Source organism: Panthera uncia, chromosome B1 (genome assembly GCF_023721935.1).
Source record: "Panthera uncia isolate 11264 chromosome B1, Puncia_PCG_1.0, whole genome shotgun sequence".
Taxonomy (NCBI): Eukaryota; Metazoa; Chordata; class Mammalia; order Carnivora; family Felidae; genus Panthera; species Panthera uncia.
The window spans coordinates 199,024,362-199,038,111 of record NC_064811.1 but is presented as its reverse complement, the minus strand read 5'-3'; the positions used below and the strand labels follow the sequence as shown (position 1 = coordinate 199,038,111).

Genomic DNA, 13,750 nt, shown 5'->3' with positions numbered 1-13,750 from the left:
TGGACACGGCAGCAGAACGTGGCCCCGGGGTGTCACGGTCCCTGAGCACCACGAGATGGACACGGCAGCAGAACGTGGCCCCGGGGTGTCACAGTCCTTGAGCGCCACCAGATGGACACGGCAGCAGAATGTGCCCAATTTGGGGATTTCTTGAGCACCTTCCAGCTCCTGCCAGTGTGGCGAGGACAAGTGTGCCTGTGTCACAGCCGACGTCGCCTGTTAACCACAGTCCTGTGTTTCTCTGTTGTCCTTCATCGTCACCCCCGCTACCGCCAGGTCAGGACAATTCTTCGGTCAGCCACAGCACAGCCACCTGTGTGCTTTGAGTGTCACGCAGAGCCCCAGGGGCCATGCTTACCTTCTGCCAGCCCCGTGCAGTCTGGGGACAGGGCATTACAGACTCTCCTTGCAGAAGGTGGACGATGCCGGGTGGGTCAGCGCGGAAGCAATGACCCAGTGCCCGTGTTGTCACACGAAATAGTCCGTCAGCGAGCCTTCCTCACGCTCTCACCCGCTCAGTTCTCTTATTCGTGTGTATACACCGCACTTAGTACCCTGAGACGTCAACATTATGAAGTAGTAGTAAGAGAAGCTTTGTGAGAAACCGATGTTTAACTGGGCCGCCTCAATTCCTCAAGGACAAGGAGTGCACTCTGAATCCTCATCCAGGTTGGGAAGAAGCGGGATTGCCACCACGGGTAACCAAGTAGAAGGAAATGACGAGCTCTCGCCTGATGAGCCACCCACAGGCGCGTCCCTTCATCTCACGGACGAGCACAGGAGACCCGCTGGGAAGCAGGAGATGACTTGCAGCCCCAGCACCATGGCATTCCCAGCTAGGGGAGGGGGGGGGGGGGAGCGGCTCTTCTGGCCTCTGCCTGCTACATGCCAGCAGGCCTCCGGTGCCCACCCAGTTGTGACACCATCAAGCACGTCCCTGGCAGAGAGCGGAGGCCAGGCCGCCCCAGCGGAGCGCCCTGGCTAACACACGGAAGTGTCTAACGTGGGGACCTGAGAGTCCCCAAATCTGAATCCTCAGGGCACAGCCCTTGCTCATCATGCACCTGTGGTCCGTGCGGAGCACTGCCAGGTGGCCGCGGCTGAACTCGCGGTGATGGATGGAACCGAGAACAGGGCGAGGCACCCGCCTCTGCACGTTTCCGCTGCACCTCGGTTCCGCTCAGACGGATAGACAAGCACAGCCTGGCCCCTCTCCAGCCTCCCCTGGACTGATGCATCCGTACCCCTAGTCCAGGGCCCTGTGGCTGCCAGAGTGGAGCGGCCCGCTGACATAGGACGGCACACTCTCCCGAGGAGAGTGGGTGCCGCCGGCCTCCAGAGCGAGCTGTGATCCGTCAGAGACCGGAGCAAGCGTCAGCTGCCGAGGCCTGGTGGCCGGGCTCCCCCAGGGTCTCCCTGCAGGGGCCTTGGCCGTCAGCAGATCTGACCGGGTCCCATCTGAGCCCTGCGTCCGCCCACAGCATCAGGTAGAAAATGGACTCAGCCCCGTGGAGACGTCTGCTGAGGGTGCTGTCCAGCTGCTCTGACTCTCCGTTTCCCCCGGGCCTGGGGTCCACCCCGAATGCCAGTGTATTCACTAGTGTCTTCCCTTTCTGCCCACTCAGACCTCCGCCCTTTTGCCTTTGTGCTAAAAACCTGCCCCAGGACCGCTTCCTGGAGCCCTTCTCCCAAATGCTGCCCGCTGATTGCCCTGTGAGCGCAGGCAGTCCTCATACCCCATGCTCCTTGGGCGGGAGGAGTCCTGCCTGCTCTTCCCTCCCTCACACCCCTGACTCTCAGGCCCCCTCATGCCTCCTCCTGGGTCAGCGGGGTCAGCAGGGATTTCCGACCCGACACAGCTTTAGAGATTCTGCATCTCACAGCTTAACTCCCTCCAGATGTTCAAAGTGATTTCCGGCCAAGCCTCTCTGTGCCCTGGGGCCTTGCTCCTCTCAGAACCCACTGGTGTTTCCCCTCCGTGCACCTGTACGGTACGTGTAAATTAAGTTTATCGACGGCAGAAGTTATTTTCCTCTGTGTTAATGTTTGAGAAGCACAAACATGTCCGTAGCTTGTTTTTCCATCGCCAAAAATAAGCTTCGTGAAGAAGGTGGGTCTTCCGCAGTTTTCATTTCACTTGTTACAGAAGTTCACCTGTTCTGAAACCACATAGCCCCTGGTGATGGGGGAGGGACCCCACAGTTCCCAGGACCTCAGCCATGTCTTCTCCCCAGAGACCATGGCCATGTCCTAAAGCTACAGGATTCTTCCATAAGCTCATCCAGCCCCAGTTATGTGCCAGCCATGGCCCCAGGCATCACAGGTACCACACGTCTCCCCGGAATGAACAAGTTCAGAGTCTGGTATCTACCACTCGCCCAAAGAAATGCTGCCATGGATGTAGGCCTGGGGCCAGGATGGCTGAGACGGAGATTTCCTGGGCCTGAGAGTCAGGAGAGGCCCAGGGAAGGCCTCCCGTATGAGACACAAGATGGAAATAAAAGGAAGGAGGCGAGAGCCTGAGAGAGACAGGCGCCACGTAGGGCACCTGCAGCGATGTCTGTGGAGCATCCACGTGTGATCCAGAGGACTGATGGGCTGGAGAGGGTGGTGATCACTGAGGCCAGCAACAGCCACGAGGAGGAAGGATGGGGCACTCAGGACTCAGGAGCACGGGCGCGAAGCCAGGGGAGCAGACCAGAGTCCGTTCACAGACGTCAGTGAGGAAGCTTGCACGAGACTGGCTTGGGGCCAGGGAGGATCACTGTCCCGTCTGGAGGACAAACCCAAGGGGTGCCCTTGCGCCAGACGAGCCACAGAGAGAGCTGAGTGCTGAGTCTGAGAGAACTGGGCCGCAGACCAGAAGCTGTCCCCATCCATAATGGGAACTGCAGCACAGGAGGGTGTGACTTTGGGGCCAGTCAGGGGCAACAGTTGAAGCCCAGAAGGGGATGTGTCGCCGTGTTGGAGACATAGGATGAAGTCATCCAACAGTAAATGTGAGAGGGGAAATGGGGCTCAACACAGTCACAGGCTTGGGGACTTGAAAGTGGGCCTTTGCATGCTGTCCTTGGAGGCCCTTGAAGCAGTGAGGGGGGCGGTGGGTGGGGAAGGTGCAGGTGAGGGGGGTGGAGATGGTGCAGGTGAGGGGGCGGGGAGGTGCAGCGACACAGGAGGACACGGTAAAGACAAAGGCTGGATGTGATCTCCCAAGGGGAGATGGACCCTTTCAAGTGGGCTGTTTAAGGATCAAGAACAAAAGTTTAGGTCGAGGAAGGTCAGGACGGAGAAGGGTGGGGCACGGGCTGGCTCCGGGAGGAGGCACACACTGTGGGACAGAGGAGGGACGGGACACAGCAAAGGACTGCAGCCAGCACACATGGGCGCAGGCCGGTCCAGGTGCCATCAGTGTGCTCACACATTTTATCCTCGAAACAAATCATAGCACGGGGGCTGCTTTATCCCCACTTGGCAGATGCGCGAGATTTTGTTAAAATTGCTGTTGCCGAATGTCCCACCGGCCGCTAGCAGGCTGCACTGGGGTCCGAACCCAGGCATCTGTCGCCGACCACCTGTTGCAGAAGCCTCTAAAGAGGGTGGCCAGGAAGCGGGGGGAGGGCCAGCCAAGGCGAGGGTACCCGCACACAGAGGGTTCCGCTGAGGCTGCAGGCCGGGGCCGGAGCTGGGGGCGGGGGCGGGGGGGAGGGGCTTCCTAGCGGCTCTGAGGTTGAACACCGTGGCCCGTGGGGCCAGCGGGCCCACTTCTGTGGATTTCCCCGGCAGCAGCCCCACCGTGGCCCACGGTGCCCTCGGCAGATACCTGCCCGCTGATCTGCGGTGAGTCCCATAGACACCCTCCTGTGGATCCCTACAGACCCGAGAGGGAGCCGCGCAGGGTTCAGGAGCGTGGGGCTGAGAGGCGGCTGGTGAGCGGGGAAGGAGGTAAAGTCCAGCAGAGCAAGGGCTTGGTGGCCTCTGAAGTTTAGTGACAGGGAAGGTGTGGGAGCCAGAGAGGAAGAGAAGGAACAGGGAGGGCGGGAGAGGGCAGGCGGCTGCAGTGAGCGTCTCACAGGCAGAGACCCAAGCAGACCCACCACACGTCAGTGGGTAGGTGCAGGGGCGAGCGCCCTTGTGATTCCCTGAGATCCGATGGAGACCGAGCCCTCTGCCACCAACCTAGCCACTTCAACCACTTTGACAGCAAGGGCGGGACACTCCCGGAGGAGGATGTCCAAGCCCTCCGGGGAAGGCAGGGGTTCGGCAGAGGTGACCCCAGGACACGAGATGAGAGGGATGTCCCGGGACAGGGAACGGTGCCCAGCGGTGCAGAGAAGGCACCAACAGCCTCCACCCCCGAGGCCCGCACCCTTATATTCAACACGTCAAGCAGTTTGTGTTTGAGCTCAGGAACCATACTGCGTGCGTGTCTGAATCTCCTAGAATAACACCTCGAGTATGGTCCGTGTTCGATAATCTTCCTTTAGAGCTTGATCCACATCAGGGGGGAAATCGTTAAAATAAGAAAGGTGATTTTAGATGCTCCTCTGTGTAGACAGAGTTCAAAGCCTGTGTTTCCAAAAACTGTCTCCCTCCATCTGTTTCCTGCCTTCCAGAGTCTCTTTTGATGCATTCGTTTAAAAATGTGTCCGTTTCATAAATTTTCACGTGCAGTTTTGATGCCTTTAAACTCAGATCATCCTGACGTGACAAACTCGCTTTATTTTGTCATTTGCCGACTTTTATTTGGAATGACATCTGAGGTTTTATTTATTAGGAAAACCCATTAACACAGATGAAGCAGTAATTGGGGGAGAGGATAGGGAACAGGGAAGGGCATTGAAATCCTCAGGAACAGAACAGGGGAAATCCTGTGCTCCCAAGTGCCGCAGCAGGACGGTGACTCGGGACAGCTTCTGAAAATCGTAGGTGAAACTTGCCCAGTCTTCTCCCCCCTGGGGGGGGATGCCAAGTGCTCCCCAGGAGATGCTCCCATGCACATGCGGCCGGGCACACAGCAGCCCTCACCTGCCTGTGGACCGCGTGCGTGCGTTTTTGCACTGCACTGTGGTGAAGGAGTCTGTTTCAAAAGCACTCCTGTGGGCTCTTCTTTCCACATAAAGAAGAATCATCAGGGTGCCTGGGTGGCTCAGTCGGTTGAGCGTCCGACTTCAGCTCAGGTCATGGTCTCAGGGTTCGTGGGTTCGAGCCCCATGTCAGGCTCCGTGCTGACAGCTTAGAGTCTGGAGCCTGCTTCAGATTCTGTGTCTCCAGCTCTCTCTGCCCCTCCCCTGCTCATACTCTGTCTCTGTCTCTCAAAAATTAAACTTCTTTTTTAATTAAAAAAGGAAAATCATCAGCTGTAATGGAAAACACATTCGTGTGAAAAAGGACTAGTTCGTCGTCACTTGAAAAATAAGTAACACGCTGAGCCGGCAAAGGTGTCTAATGAGTTCAGAGACATTTAGTGTAACTCCACGTCCAGATACGTCTGTATTCTTCGGTGGATTGACTGTGGCTGGGGGTGGAGAAGCCCGATGTGAAGGACAGGGGGAGACGGGCGGCTGGTGAGGGGCACACACGTGAGCGAGGCTTGGGCCGGGGGTTGATCTGGGATCCCGGTGTCCCTTCTCCACCGACGTCTATGCTTACTCCCAGTAAGCATGTCCTTACAGGGAGCAAGCTTCTCAGATCACATTCGTGTCCGTTGGAAGAATAGAACTTGCTCATCACAAACATTCCTCAAACACAGAAGCGGAGGAGAGAACGGTCAGCCACGCTTTCCCTCGGTGATGACCTGGCGAAGGTTTTCTGTGCTTCTAACCTTTTTTCTGTACACAGGTTTTCTTTGCAAGTACATTCCTCCTTCATCTGGACATAATTTAGCGTGTCGTGCTCCTTAGCCGGGCGCGAAGACACGAGCATTGCCCACGATGCTCACCGTCTGTCCTGCTGAGTCAGAACTCCCTTAGTCCGGTCGCCATTGTTGCATTTTGGGGGGGCTTCACCCTTTTTCTCTGTTACGAGTGTATCTGTGCGGACTCGGTGAGCACGCGGTTCCCCCCACGGTTTGCGCTACTTCTTAGGCCACGGTTCCGAAAGGCCCGGCGGGTTGTAGGGGGGCGGACGGGGGACCCGGTTTCCGGGCGGGGGAGGGGAAGGTGCTTCTGCTGATGGGACTCTGATTTCCCTCGCAGCCGTGTCGTACGCGAATTACAAGAAGACCCCGCCGCCCGTGCCCCCGCGCACCACGTCCAAGCCCCTGATCTCGGTGACGGCGCAGAGTAGCACGGAGTCCACCCAGGACGCCTACCAGGACAGCCGCGCCCAGAGGGCGTCCCCGTGGCCCCAGGATGGCCGCGGCCTCTACAACTCCACAGACAGTCTGGACAGCAACAAGGCCATGAGCCTCGCCCTGGAGACGGCCGCGGCCCAGCGCCTGGCTGCCGAGGGCCAGAGCGGCTCCACGCGGACCAGCGACAAGGCCGTCCTGGTGTCCAAGGCGGAAGACTTCCTCAAGAGCCGGCGCTCCTCCATCGGGATCCAGGTAGACTCTCTCTGCCGCCCGCTCAGCGGGCTCTGCGAATAGCGTAGACTGACACAAGGCGCCCGGCCGCCCTGGGGCCCTGGCGGGGAGCGCGGCCTCTGAGGCCGCCGATGCGAGAGCCGGGCCCAGCTCGTCCGCACCGCAGCCTGCAAGTCTGCAGCCGGGCGCCCCCCCCCCCCGGGGGCAGCTGGGGCCCCCGCCTCACACCCGCCCCTGCCACCCTGGGCCCCCCACCCCCCAGGGCAGTTTCTAGGGGCCACCGGCCGCTTAGAGAGTGTGCAGACAGCTCATTTTGATGCTTCGGAAGGATGGTATTTTTGGTGGACCCTGGTGTTTTGAAAGCCTTCCAGTCTTTTGGCCAAACACTTAAGTGGGGGGAAAGGGCATTGGGAATAAAACGGTAAAAGGAACAAAGACTGAGGCGAGCCCACAGCTGCTCAGGTCACGGCCCCCAGAAGGCGCTTGTGCGCCGGCCGTGGGGCCCTCTGGGCCTGTAGTGGGGGAGGCAAAGCCAGGCCCGTAGTTTCAGACCACCGAGGGATCACGGCACCCCGAGGCCCCAATTCCCGCCCGAGATCCCGACGCGCTGCCCGCACAGGGTGCCGCGGTCTCCGGGCAGGGGGCGGGAGGCACGTGGTGAGGACCCAGGAGCCCCCTTTCACTCAGGGGCACAGGTCACCCTCACGCCGACCCTGTCTTGCCTCGGCGACTGTCCCCACAAGATTCTGCCGCACGGCAAGATTCTGCAAGCGCGGCTCGCCTCCATTCAGCCTGTGTGCAGCCGGAAGTTGTAAAATCAGGACTTCCTGGCCGCCAGGGAGAGGGTGAACGGAGCCCCGACCGCGGGCCGCGCGTGCCGGGCATCCCGGGGACACGGGAGAGCAGGCTGGGGAGACCGCCCGCTCGACTAGGTCGTCTGAACCAGGTCTCCACACTGTGGCTTCATTGTTTTGTTTAGGATTCTGAATTCCCAGAACATCAGCCATACCCAAGGTCAGATGTAAGTACCAAGATATACTCCAAAGCCAAGTACGCATGAATTTTTATTTTCTCTCCCTGTTTTGGATTATTCATACAAACGCTCTGTCACCTCTCTCTGTCCTGATTCTATATGCCAGGCGCTATGCTAGGTGTTCCCCGCTGACCGCCTCCCCAGTGACGTGCAATTAACGCCACTCTGACGAGGGCAAAGATGAGGCTCAAACCGGGCCGGTAACGCGGCAGTCGACGGGCTTGCCGGGGCCCCAGCGGTGGGACGTGGGGCTCCGGGGTCCCTGGCCGTCCTGGCTCTGAAGTCACGTCTCCAGGGAAGACGTGTGCGGTCCCCGAGTTAAGGAGGCTGACTCCACACCCCCGGGCGCCCCCGCACCCTCTGGCCTTCTCCCCTGCCACCGGCTTCCGACTGGCTGCCCACGCCAGCCGTGGACAAGGAGGGGCACGTCGGCCTCTGACACTGTCCGCTAAGAGCAGGAACACGTGTCGCGTTCGGTCACCCGGCCGCTGGGCAGTGCCTCCTCCCGCCTCCGCCTCACCCCCCCCCCCGAAGCCCCCACACTTTTACTTGCCCCGTGGCCCTTTGTGCTTCTCGCAAGCACGCCTTCCCTCTGCGGGAACGTCCTTCTTCCTCCCGCTGCCACCACTCACTGCTTCCCGCGGTTCCCGCGTAAACCGCTTCCCAGAAGCCTTTGCTGCAGCCGCCCCCCGAGCGCATGTCTGGGAGGGCTGCCCCTCCCCCTCTTCACACCCCAGCGCCTAGCACAGCGCCTGGCACATAGCAAGTGCTCGGTAAATGTCGGATTGATAAGTGGCGCGCGGGTGACGGTGGCCGAGTGGTCCGTGAGAACCAGTGTGAGTGAGCGCGTGTGCTGGACTCAGCTCTGTTTTGTGGCAGAAAAAATGCACAATATCCTGTGAGCCTGTAACCTGGCAGTTGTCAGACCAAAGAACGGAGGAGCCAAGAGGACACGTCGTCACAGAAACCCGTCTTAGCGTACATAGGTCAAAGAAGTGACAGCTGGGAGTGTAGGCAGCTCACTCAAAGAGCAAAGCACCAGGAAACGGGGTGAGGGGGCCACTTAAGCGGAGGGCAAGACCCCACAGACCCCCGAGGGCCCGGAGCAGCGGCCGGCCGGCCGGCCGGCCGGCTGGGAAGGCGCAGCTCGCGACGCCGCCGTGCCCCTGGCGCCCCGGTACGGGCCCGTTCTCACCTCACACCCCCGGGAGCCGTTGTTACCACACCCAAGTTCCCGACGGGGAGACTGATGCTTGGGGGCCCGGGACCTGCCTCCGGGTACACGGCCGTGAGCGTCCAAGGACGGAGGGGGGGCCTTGCGGGAGAATCGAGGGAAGGGCCGCACGGTGCCCTCTGCGAGCCTCACCGGGCCCGATTCCTGCGACTCGCGTGGACGAGCACGGTCCGCCCCGGTCTGTCCCCGTCGCCCGTAGAGGAAGGAGGCTAGCGTGGCACACGCTCGGCCCGGCTCCCGGGGGGAGGCCCGCCTGACCGCCGACCACGCTCCCACAAGCACGGCGGGCTCTCGTCTGCACGAGGACACCAGACGACGCACAGCGCACGACGTCTTCCCGCCGTTTCTGCGGGTTTGGGGGAAGGACGCCAGGCCTTCCGCAGCCTTAGCCGCGGGAGGGGGCGGTACCGTGACGCCCCGCCCCCAGCCCCGCCCCCCTCCCTCCCTGGACGGTGACGCGTGCCTCTCTCCTTCGTGTCCCTTTCTGTTCGTGTCTGTGATTGGTCCGTCACCACGGGGTTTCTTCGCTTGTGCGTCTGCGTCTGTGTCTGTGAGTCCTCGCAAGGTGTCTCCTGTCCGCGGGCAGCACGGCTCGGCTTCACGGGCAGGCCCCCTGCCTCAGCTGTCCCGGCGGATGCGCGAGCAGTGACGGTCTGCTGCAGCCCCGGGTTGTGGGACTGGACGGCGGCATCGATGCGGGCCCCTCGTTACTCCACTCAAACGTCCGGCCGAGCGAGCGTGGGTCTGCCCGCCGACGCGGACTTCTCCCTCGCCAGCCTGAGCCGCCGCACGTCCCCGCAAGCCCCCCACCCCCACCCCCACCCCGCCATCTGCTCTCAGAGCTGCGCTGAGCCTCTTCCGGCAGGCAGGCCGGCAGATCACGTTTCTCTCTTGGGCGTGGAACAGGTCCCCGAGGGAGACACGGCCCCCGTGCGCCTGCCCAGCCGCGCGCCAGGTCTTGAAGGCAGAGCGGAAGCGATCCGCGTTTAGCCGCCAAAGATGCGCCGTCGGAGCCGCGGCCCACGGCCGTTCCGGCTGCCTGCCTGGACCCTTCTCTTGGTCCTGGGGAAGCGGGGCTCAGACAGCAGGTCGTCAGCTGACTTCCCACAAACCCCTACATGCAGGAGACCGGGGCCAGGGCACACGGGGGCCGCCTCCCGTCCAGCTCACACTCCCCGACATGCACATGCTCACACGTGTGTGCCTGGACGCTCACACACACACACACACTCCTGTGTACACTTGTGCTTACGTGTCTGCACACACCTGCATGCACACTCAACACGCGCGCACCCGTGGGCTCACACCTCACACGCACACTCACACGTGTTCATACCCACCCACATGTGCAAGCATGCTCGTGCGTGTGCTGTGTGCACGCTCGTGCGTGTGTGTTCACATAGACTCACTGTGCACCTGCTGGAGCACACACGGTCACATGCACACGTGTGTGCTCCCGTGTGCAGCCAGGCATGTGGATGCACACACAGACACATGCATGTGCACGCTTGCACATACACACTACACTCGCGCAGTCACACACACACACGGACACACACGTGCACACGCACGCACGCAACAGCATGGACCGTATTTACAAGTCCCCCTCCCTGCCTCTCCCCACGGCACACGGCTCTGCTCCCAGTGCTCTGGCCTTACGCAGGGAGAGCCGCTGCGGGGTGCGCAGAGCCGGGTCGGTCTTCGTGAAGGCACTCGCCACCCACTGCGGTGACTGCAGAGGCGTCTGTCCCCGTGCATCAGGGAGCCCTTCAGAAAGAGTTCGCTTAAAATACAGCTTTCCTCTCGAAGCCTAGTCCATGGCCGGTCTTGTGAAAATGAACATCGGTCTATAGTTCTCAAACCTTTTAAGATCACTCGACCCTTCTAGCCAGAGTCTCCTCTTGGGAAGACATTCCTTTCATTTCCTTCCCACTGTGTAAAGTAGTAATTCCTTTTCTGTGTCCTAAATTTGTTTTTTTCCATCTATACAAGGGTCTCTGGTCCCAGGATTTCCAAAATGGATAAGTATTTAGCTCATCCAGGCGATACATGATTTTACCATCCCCCTCAGCCTTTACCTTCTGAAAATAGGGATAACTACGTTTTTCCCTCAAGAAAGTTACACGTGACAACCACTGTAAATCTGTGAAATTCCTCAAATTTAATGTCCATATCACACACACCTGACTGTTAACAGTTGAGGTGCGAAGACAGAGCGTTAACACTTGCTGTGGACAGGCACCCGTGACTCTGGCTTCCTGTGGCGTCTTACAATTAAATGAAGTGTCCGATGTCCCCTCATCTTTGAGACGAGGAAGAAGAGATTCAACCAAATCTAAGAGACTCACCAGAGGGTCACAGGGCCAGGCAGTAGCAGAACCTGACTCCAGAAGCTGTACTCTCCTCATTTGCTAGGAACGTAAGAGGGGTCCAGCGGAGGGGATGTGCAGACGGGACAAGGGGAGAAAATGTCTTACTGTCTGCTTGTATGCATTAGTCACTTATGCAACGTGTTCACATGCCCGTGAACATGTGCGTGTTTCGTGTGTACGCACACAGCTCCCGACTGCACCGTTCACGCCACTTGCTAATGTGCCTTGGACCATAAGCATCTTCCGTGTCGCAGCTGCATAGCGTTCTGTGTCTTGAGCAAATCATACCCGACCCCATGTCACCGTTCTCCTCCATGACTACCCGCTGTGTTTCACCTTCTACATACCACTACGATGAACGCCTCACACGTTTGCCAGAGTAAGGTAATTTGGTAGACCAAAATCCTAAAGTAGAAGTGAAGCAAATATTCTGAACATCTTGATGATAAAACCCTGTGCTCTTTCCATTACAAAAGTCTTTCTAAAAGTATATGTACGCAGTGATCTCCCCCATATTATGAGTCTATCACATTCGACGACATCGACCAAAATCGTCAGGCATAGTAATACCTTTGACCCAGAAATCACCCGTGCTGTGAAAATAGTCACAAAAGCACACACACACGTGCAGATGCATATCTATAGCAGCAGCATAAATAATGGCAGAAAACTAGAAATAAGCACATTACCCCTCCAGCGAAGACTGATTACAGATAAATTAGGTCGTGTTCATAAAACGGAGTAGCAAGCAGATAAGACACAAGGCAGCTCTGTTTGCTCTGACGGGGACGATGTTCCCAATACTTTAATTTTTATTGTGATCCTTTGTGTAAGATAATAGTGGTAACAGTCTCCACGACCAGGAAGGTGAACTTCATCAAAGCCATGACCCCCTTAAAACTGGAGAGGGAAGGAGAGACAGCAGCAGGGATAGGATTTTGATTCAACAGTGTCCCTCCCCTGGGGGTCACCCCATGTCAAACCACGCGACACAAAGGAGGTGCGACCTGTGTGTACGTGTTCGGGACTCCAGCAGTAAGAGGGGGTGTTCTCGGTGATTCTTGGGGGTGCCAGAGTCTTCACGCGGCCGGATTTATTCCGGCCGCAAACAATTAGGAAGAGCCTGGTGCTGCAGTCAGAGAGACTCAGGTGTAAACCCTCCTTCTGCCCTAGTGAGCTGTGCACCCCTGGGCAAGTTTCTCACCTTCTCTGATTCTCAGCTGTCCAGTGTGGCAGGAAGTAACAGCAGGAGTATCGTGGGCACTCCATGCAATAATGCTTCCTATGCTCTTAGCACAGTGCCTGGTGCGGGGTAAGCATAAAACAAATTATCAGCTATCAAGATCATTATTTCTCTTTGCCACAAATTTAGTTGGCCCTCGATGGTATGAGCTCAGCCATAGGACAGCCACAAATTACAACGACAGTCTCTCATCATCACAGAAGAGAATGTCACAATTGTTTGTTTAATGGGTTATATCTTACCCTTGTGGCAATCATTAATACTTTTAAGAAAAAAAAATGTGTTTTACAACTTAGCTGTGGCATTTTAGATTGGGGTCAAAATCCTACTGATATAGTAAGTAATCTTTTCTGGGAAAAAGGAAAGGGATGTTTGCGTAGCCAGGATAATACTTACGATTAAACTAACCTTTGGTTTCACAGACTTTTCGCACCGAGAGGTTTTTGTTGTTGTTGTTGTTGTTGTTGTTGTTGTTGTTGTTGTTGTTTTCCACAAAACGGAGTGTCTCAGAGTTCCCTCGTGTGTCCCTGCTCGTGGTCCTGAAATGCTTTCTGGGTTTGGGAGAGATTTTGGCAAGGAGAACCACGATCAGGACTCCATGGGAAATGCAGTCTCTGCTGTGTTCTGACATGGCCTTGCCGCACACAGTCCTGGTAGCAAACAAGAGACACCTGCAGGTGGGAACAGTCAGAGACATTGCCTCAATATCCCCGGTAAACACTGAAAGTCCTTTCCGTGTGTTTTTGTATGTGGATACCGCCACCAGTATACTTCCATTAAATTGCTTATGTTGTTGCAAGCTCTGGTTCGTGCTGTACTTACTTTCTCCACTGTAGGGTGTGATAGGAGCTTTTCAGCCCTATAATAATGCAACCCAACAAAGCCTCTTTCTTGCCTTAGCTGAGCTAAGCAGTTGTATTTGCATAGGTTTAAGAGATCAGAGCACAACACTGAGTTCAAGGAGTTATGTAAACTTTGATGAAACGCAGTAGCAATGTAATTACACCAGTACAATGCATTTCCCTCTCTCTGTGATTTTTACTGGGTCAAGTGGAACTCTGTATTAATTACATGTGCAATTAATTACAGCAAATGAACACACACAAAAAACAGTCCCTCACCAAGGTCCCCTGTCGTGGTTCTAAAATAAGATGTTCTGTGTTATACTAGGTGGAAACAGCCACAGATTCGGACACGGAGAGCCGAGGCCTGCGGGAATACCACTCTGTTGGCGTCCAGGTGGAAGATGAGAAGAGGTATTCAGCCCCTTTGAAATATACAAGGTCCTCAGCAGGAACGACCTGTTAGGGATACGAGGTTCCCCAGCAGGAAGGAATGATCTGTT

At 57.4% G+C, this 13,750-nt stretch overlaps 1 protein-coding gene and 1 long non-coding RNA gene across 5 annotated transcripts in view; one reads left to right on the top strand and one right to left on the bottom strand.

Annotated features, from left to right (window-relative positions):
• The window catches only part of DLGAP2 (DLG associated protein 2), a 386,235-nt gene that overhangs the window by 351,138 nt on the left and 21,347 nt on the right, over positions 1–13,750 (top strand). For 2 of the 3 annotated variants that reach the window (XM_049631829.1, XM_049631828.1), the window contains 3 exons: positions 6,195–6,544; positions 7,503–7,544; positions 13,576–13,661. In XM_049631829.1, coding sequence (XP_049487786.1) covers positions 6,195–6,544; positions 7,503–7,544; positions 13,576–13,661 — 478 coding nt within the window. The remainder of the gene's footprint in view (positions 1–6,194; positions 6,545–7,502; positions 7,545–13,575; positions 13,662–13,750) is intronic. The other variant, XM_049631830.1, reaches the window with a different exon arrangement.
• LOC125923505 (uncharacterized) overlaps positions 10,951–13,750 on the bottom strand; it is a 41,718-nt gene continuing 38,918 nt past the window's right edge. The window contains exons 5-7 of one of the 2 annotated variants that reach the window (XR_007458068.1): positions 12,802–13,076; positions 12,367–12,464; positions 10,951–11,567 (exon numbers count right to left, since the gene is read on the bottom strand). This is a non-coding gene — a long non-coding RNA (uncharacterized LOC125923505). The remainder of the gene's footprint in view (positions 11,568–12,366; positions 12,465–12,801; positions 13,077–13,750) is intronic. The other variant, XR_007458067.1, reaches the window with a different exon arrangement.